Source organism: Tigriopus californicus, chromosome 3 (assembly GCF_007210705.1).
Source record: "Tigriopus californicus strain San Diego chromosome 3, Tcal_SD_v2.1, whole genome shotgun sequence".
In the NCBI taxonomy this organism is placed as follows: Eukaryota; Metazoa; Arthropoda; class Copepoda; order Harpacticoida; family Harpacticidae; genus Tigriopus; species Tigriopus californicus.
This window is the reverse complement of record NC_081442.1, coordinates 7,694,311-7,701,817: the sequence shown is the minus strand read 5'-3', so window position 1 is coordinate 7,701,817 and position 7,507 is coordinate 7,694,311. Positions and strand designations below refer to the sequence as shown.

The window sequence follows — 7,507 nt, the reverse complement described above, 5'->3', positions numbered from 1 at the left end:
TGGCCCAACATAGTTTCAATATCTTATACTCAATTCCTTCTCATATAACCAACCCAGACTGAAATAGGTTGCATGTCAGGCGGGGTAAAAAGCACCATGATTTTCTCGGCATTCTCAAAGTGTCAAGGATGGCTTTGATTAGTGCTCTGTATTTAGATAGTCGACAGTGAGGTCAGTGCACCATAGCAGTTGAAGTTTGAACCTTCATATTTTGCTCCAAACAAAGAGTTTAAATGCGTCCAGAGCCAAACTAAACACATCTTTGTGCTTAAGGGGTAGTTCTAAGACTGAAATTACTTTGGAGGCATCATTAATTGCAATCACGCAATACCAGATTCTAATTATGTGTTTATCAATCAAAAATGTAGAAATCAGCCAATTGAATGGTATCTGACTAGTTCAAAGTACGTTTAAGGGTACCTGAAGGGTAACTAAAGCTGTGTATAACTCCTAGAACCACATATTTTTATGAGTTTGGTTTGGATATGGGACGCATTTGAACGCATTGTTTTGAACAGGATTGAGGTTCAAGACTCAACTGCTATGGTACGCTGAGCTCAATGTCGTGCTCCTCTAAATACAGAGTCATAGCATTTGATGAGTCCGTTCAACGCAGCACTGCCCATCGAAAATCACGCAACTAAAGTACAAAATCGGACTCGAAAGTCCGTTTGAGTGCGCAGTTGAATCAAGGACGTCAGTACAAGTCACAAAGGGTACCAGTATCTATGGAGGCCTTGCCCACATCCCAAAACTTTCTAAGTGTGGTTGTCTTGTTCACATGGCTACCAGGTCAATCCATCTTCAAGTTGTAGAGTCGTGCTCCACAAAAACTTCATCAACGCGTTTCACCAATTCATGAGTCTGTGCGAAAACGAAAATCATGTACTCCGATAACGCCCCGATACTTCAAAGCAGCGGATGCCCATTTCAAGGAATTGTTGGCCAACGTCGATTTCAAACATAGTTGACGCTATCCATCAGGCCAACGCGTCCATTGAGTGGAAATATAGTACTCCAGAGGCCCCATGGACTAATGGAGTGACTGAACGAATGGTCGGTTGGTTAAGCGACAATTGAGGATAGCCCTTCAAAAAGAACTCCTTCCGCTTAAAGAGGTACAAATTCTGTTGGGTGAACTGACTTGCATCATCAACGACCGACCATTGGGGTATACAATCAAGATCCAACAGGTGGACAAGAATAACCCAAATCTCTTTGTCTATGGAAAGCAAATGAATGAATTTGTTACTCCAGGAGCGGTAACCTTGAAAAAAATGAACTACGCCGATTTATGGTTGAGAAGAAAGCGCGTAATGAACCACTTTTTGGCCAGATGGTTAAAGCAGTATTTGTCAGACCTCAGTGGTGACAAAAAGTGGCCTGGCAAAACTGTTTCAGATCTTAGTCCGGGGGATGTGGTGATACTCAAGCCAGAAACGATGGAAAGAACTCATGGTACCTGGTTAGAGTAATAAGCGTCCAAAAGAACCAGGACGGCGTCGTCACTGCATTGAGAATCCGCAAATCCAATGGCAACATTGTAGAAAGGAAGTTGTTCCCCAAATACTCATTTGGACTTTCGGTCTTCCAAAGAAGTCCCGTACTCCACTTTTTCTCCTGCGTGTGATACTTCGATATTTGGGCCATTTTTTGCATGGCCTCCTCCTCTTCGACGGTCACGGCATCGTCTATTGTTGTTATATCGAGATGCTCCTGATGCCACAAACCTCTTTAGATCAACGGGAGACTGCGAGGAGGTGAGAAGGATGGTGTAAGTCACGGCAGGGCTCTCCAATTGTGCCAACCGATGGACTCCACAAAGGACCAAACCAAGCTTGGTCTGCTGAGCAGCGAGTGGAGGAGTAGACCTTGACCTTTGATCATTGGTCCCACACAAAGATGGGTAAACATAGGTTCTCTTGGTCTTGGTCTCTTGATTTTGCTGCTCATAGATAGTTCCTCCTGCATTCATGATGGAAGCTATTTTTGGAAAAGTCAGCAAAGTGGCTAAGCAATGTTTGGACTTGGTCTTAGCAGGGAAGGATCCTTCCGTAGTCAATAAGCCCTTTATTATAGAGGCTTTTGTTGCTTGGGTCAGTGAAACCAGGTGCTGCTTGAAGAACAGGCTCACCCAGTAGTTGAGATGTCGACTGATTGGAGGTTGAAGTAACATCTCTTGAAATAGAACACGAAAAGACAGTTATAGAAAAAATAGTCTGTCCTGTTTACCGGAAGCAGGCAGCTTTGTCCTGAAGAAGGAAAAGGCTGTCAGTTTTACCGCCCTAAATGTTGTCAAATGTTCGGCTTGAGAATTACAATAGGAAGAAGGGATGTTCAAGGGTAGATTGTCCTTTTTTCCACCCGTACATGTGCCGTCAGTCCATGAGACTTAAGACGTGTTTTTATGTACGGTGTATCTCAGTCTACGTAGAAGGGACGCAAAGAAAGGCGAGAAATACGATAGCTCAGTTTCGTAGTTTTAGAGCTGACCCTATTCCTAAACCTAATCCCGCCCCACCACCTTCCTTAACCCATTTAGCTTCCTCCCTCCCTCTCCTCCTACCCTCAACTCTCTCCCAATTCCCCCTCTCTTCCTTCAAGTACCCAATCCACCCCTATCCCTATAAACACTCTCCTCCCAATATTCCTTGCCCCACCCCTATTCCCAAAATACGTTCCCATTCAAATGTAGCTGCCCAACCCATTCCTCAAACACAACCTTCCCCATTAGGTCATGCTTTGCCTCCAGTAGAACATAGCTTTGTTGATTAGCGGGATTTTTTTACAGTTGGAGAGGATGGTCCATATCTGTTGAACTTGGTCCATCAAAAGAGAGGCCCGTAAAGGGCTTATATTTGAACGTGCATTGTCTGATTTCTAAAAAAAGACAGCACAAAAGTTAAGATCTTAGAATAACTAGCCGTTGAGAGAGAGATTTCATTCATCTCTATAACAGAAACCTGGCTTTGGCCAGGGGTCTTAGATGAGAAACTAACCATAGTGGGTTTCAACTTAGTTCGTTGTGATAGGAAACGCTTTGCACATTAGTCATGCACAAATGTCGAATTTAGAAGTAGCGGTCTTAGTTTGTCATCTTCAAGGTCTTGATTTGTCCATTGTGACAATATATAGGCCCCCCCCCTCTTGTTCAGTAAGCTCGTTCTTGTCAGCTCTCAAATTCATAGGAAATGTGTTGGACCAGTCAGTTTGCTCAAAGGTTTTCTTTGTAGGGGACTTTAATTTTCCGGCTAGCGTTGTAGAGTGGGAGGCTAGTCCCAATGGGTATATTCCCATTTCGAAATCGACATCTCAATCGTTCGAAAAGCATGAAGAATTTGCGATCTTGCACAATTTCTCCCAGCGTGTTGGTGTAGCCACTAGAGAGAATAGCGTTCTAGACTTGATATTTTCCAATGACCCTGATCTGATCCAGTATGTCCATGTGACACCTAGTAATCTGTCAGATCATCATGTTCTTGAGATAGGGTCGACCATTACTCAAAGGCTGGATTGCCCTAGAGTAAAACCGGTCAAAAAGGTCGGTCTGGCTAAGTTCAAGTTCAAAGATGAACATTGGCCATTGATTATAGAAAGGTTAGAAGAACTTGAACTGATTTCAATTCCGAAACAGAAATTGTCCATAGATGCAGCCATTGATAAATTAGTTTCAGTTTTGAAGGAGGTTTGCTCTTGTTTATCAATCTCTGAATATGTTCCAAAAGATGGTACACGGACAAAAATTCCAAAATATAGGAAGACTTTGTTCAAAAAGAGTTGCAAACTAACAAAAAAGGCTGAAGGGCACTTCGAATCCAGTAATTGTGGCTAGTCTCCAGAAAAAGTTGGACGTAATTCAGGGTAAGATAAAGGCCTCCATTGAATATGACTAGTTACAAACTGAGAGTAAGGTGGTTCAGGAGGTCAGGTCGAATCCGAAGGCTTTTTTCTCTTATGCGAACTCTAAGAGAAAGACGAAAGACTCTGTTGGGCCTTTTGAGGTTGATGGGGAAGCCATTAGCAATGTAGAGACTATGGCTAACATGCTTGGAGATCAGTTCTCCAGTGTGTTTTCAACCCCACTTAGTTCAGAAGCAACAGCTCATTGCTCGGAAGATGAGTCTGTTGAGATTGACAAGGTTAGTCAAAGTTGAGCGTTTAGATGATCTTGTAGTCACCGATCAAGATACTTTAGAGGCCATCAGGGACTTGAGGCTTTCGAGCTCTCCTGGTCCTGATGGCGTGACATCTCAGTTTCTGATGAGATGCTCACTGATTCTTGCTCCTGTTTTCTCGTACTTGATGAGTTGCATCTTGGGTCAGGGCAAATTTCCATCTTCACGAAAGATAGCTCACGTTGTTCCAATTTTTAAAGGGGGAGATAAGCCGCTCCCCCAGTAATTATAGGCTGTAGCAAGATGCTAATTCGAGTTACTGCGTTAGCTCCAATCCCTTATAAACACCGTTGTATGTGAAATACAAAACCAGTACGATGTGAACTACTCTACTCACTGCACCTTGAGTGGCCTTGCGGCCCTCATTGTGTGTTGTGTTCATTGTGTACAGGGCCGATTTCTCTCTCTTCGAATATTGTGAAGGTGTTTGAGAAGATCATGAAGTTCAAACTTGTTGAATCTCTTGAGGTCAATGAAGTCCTTCCTCCTAGCCAGCACGGGTTCCGAGCATATTTTAGTACGGTTACCGAACTGATTGAACATTTAGACTAAGTCATTGAAGGACTGGAAAGGCACGAGTCAGTTGATGTCGTCTATCTTGATTTTGCCAAGGCCTTTGATAATGGCCTTTTGTTGAATAGACGTCATGACATTGGGATCCAAGGCAAGGTTCTCAATTGGATAAGAAGCTTCATTCATGACAGGAAGCAAATTGTTAAGGTCGAGGGTTCCCTTAGTGACTTACATGATGTCAAGTCAGGTGTTCCCCAGGGCTCCATCTTAGGGCCCATCCTTTCTATAATATTCGTTGCCCCGCTTCAAAAGCTTAGTATTACTGCCAGTCTCTCTTCTTATGCTGACGATACAAAGTCAGTTTCTGGTAGGAATGGCCAAGATTCCATTAGCCATGCAAAGGATCGAATCTCCCCATGGGTAAACTAGAGAAATATGGCCCTAAACGGAATGAAATTCCGCTCCATGACCTTTCGGGTCAACTCCTTTAAATACTCCACTCGTAGATAATGGAGGTAAAGATATTGAGCAAGTCTTATCTATGAAAGATTTAGGTGCAGTCCTCCAAAATAATGGAAAGTTCGATGAGCATAACCAGTTCAAGGTGGGTAAAGCTTTTCAATTGTGTGGTTGGATATATCGCACATTAAAGTCAAGAAACAGCAGCACGATGCTAACTCTGTACAAGTCGGTTGTCCAGCCACATCTTGAATATGCTTCACCTATTTGGGCTGCAATGAGTTCAGCAGGTTTGCAAAAGGTCGAACAAGTCCAAAAATGTTTCACTAGGAACATCACAGGAATGAGAGAGCTCTCATATTGGGAGAGGCTAAAAAAGTTGGGACTGTGCAGTGTTCAGAGAAGGTACGAAAGGTATCTGATACTGTACGTCTTCAAAAGCATTCATGAGCTTTGTCCCAACCCGGGTTTTAGGGTCAATTTTCGTGACCGTAGAGGCTTAATGTGCGTTTTGAGAGCACCTTCAAGCCCTCGAGAATCCAGGCTCGTTCAAACAATGAAGTCCACATCTCTTCTTTCTCGAGCTCCTTCATTGTTTTATTTGCTTCCCTCTAATATTCGTTGGCAATACGTAGGTCTTGTTGATCCGGTAGCATCTTTCAAGTCAGACTTGGACAATTTTTTAGATAGCATTCCAGATCAACCCTACATTCAAGGACTAGCTCGGTCTGTCAACTCAAATTCGTTGGTAGACCAAATATCTTATAAAGATTGAAAGGTAATAAATAGACGAATTAAAACCTTTCATTTTAATAGTACTGGGTATTACAATCCCTGTAGCGGTTAGATAAGCCCGTGAAAAACCAAACCAAAAAAAAGTAACACAAAACAATTAAAGTTTTCAGAAACCTACTTTTAAGGATATAGCATATAGGGCTTGTCAAGTGCACGCGTTCATGAACAACTGGCGTTATTTCATTTTGAGTCATGTGGGATTACATGATTCTATTAAATTGGCTTTAGCTCCCAAATGGCCGTGTTATAGCTGAACTGGAAAAAATGCGCAGACAATCAATAACAACTAAACCAATACATCTTTTACTTCAATATCATGTTCTAACGTAAACTTTAGTGTTCCTTTCCACTCACCGGATAAACTGATAAATTTAGACTGCTAAAAAAATAATGCAATACGGCATGTCAAGAGAAGGAAATTCAAGGGAAAATGCGGTCCGAAACCCTGATTTTGGGCATTTTGGAGGGAGAACTAAGACAAATATCACAGTCAACTCGCAAAACCCATTGAATTTTCAATAATCAAGTGATTTCGAGAGAGCTGTGTTACACACCCTAACAAAATGAACATGTTTGGTGTAATTCGGAGAATGCACTATGAAATGTCTCAATACATACCACAATGTTATTTGCTTAAACAAGCAGGTAAAATGAAATAAATATCAAAATTCAATGCATGCACAGTGTGGCTTGGCTGAGCACGTTGTCTTTGATTTCACTCCATGGAATAACGCCAGTTGTTCATGAACGCATTCACTTGACAGACCCTATATGCAGTTGGCGAAATGCCGGTGTTCACAAACGTTGGTATTCTCAAAGTGAAAAACCAACATGTGTGTCAATTGATAAATGATATCAACTGTGCCTAAAAGGGTAATGGGATAGTTTATTTCAACCAAATGTGACATGATGTCATATATTAGAGTAACGGTAAGTAAATAAATACAAAAAAACTGCAATGAGCTCAATGACCGATTATGTATCCTTGAAATAGATGACGACAAATGGTTCGGACCCACAGAGGAGCCCCAAACAATCGGAGCTTGCCCAATCTTATTCTCCAATTTCTTTGTCCAAGATATGCACACCGATTCCGTCGCCAGCCCTCTTGAGTTTGCTCACCCAATCACCCAATTCCTTGATGCCTTCCACTTGTTCGGTCAAGAACTCTGACTCCAGGAAGTCGCACAAATGAGCGTCCCCATGCTTCGATGCCATTTCGTGCAAATTCAGCAATGACTGCAAACAAAAAGAAGCCTTTAGATAGTCTGGTTTACCTTCACCTCGGTCAGCTTCATCGGACTTGATTAACGGTCTTCTCAAGTTCCAAAGCAGCCTTCATGGCCTCCAATGCCGTGCCCCACTCATTCCGGTTGGGCTTGGCCACCTCTTGGAGCACGATCCGACCACCTCGGTTGTTTTGGTNAGCAATTTTATAACTACGTATTCATTCACTACTTGTTGTTGCCCCAAAAGACAAAGGCTACTTTTGAAGAGTTTGATTACCCAGAAATAAAACTAAACCAACCTGTTTTTTTTCGGTTAAACATTTTCAGCCTAGTATG

General features: G+C 42.4%; 1 protein-coding gene across 1 annotated transcript in view; it reads right to left on the bottom strand.

Annotated features, from left to right (window-relative positions):
* Positions 1-6,808: 6,808 nt before the first annotated feature.
* LOC131877602 (soma ferritin-like) overlaps positions 6,809-7,507 on the bottom strand; it is a gene marked incomplete in the record, with an annotated part of 937 nt that continues 238 nt past the window's right edge. The window contains 2 exon segments of the mRNA XM_059223317.1: positions 6,809-7,181; positions 7,246-7,367. Of these exon segments, the coding sequence (XP_059079300.1) occupies positions 6,996-7,181; positions 7,246-7,367 (308 nt within the window).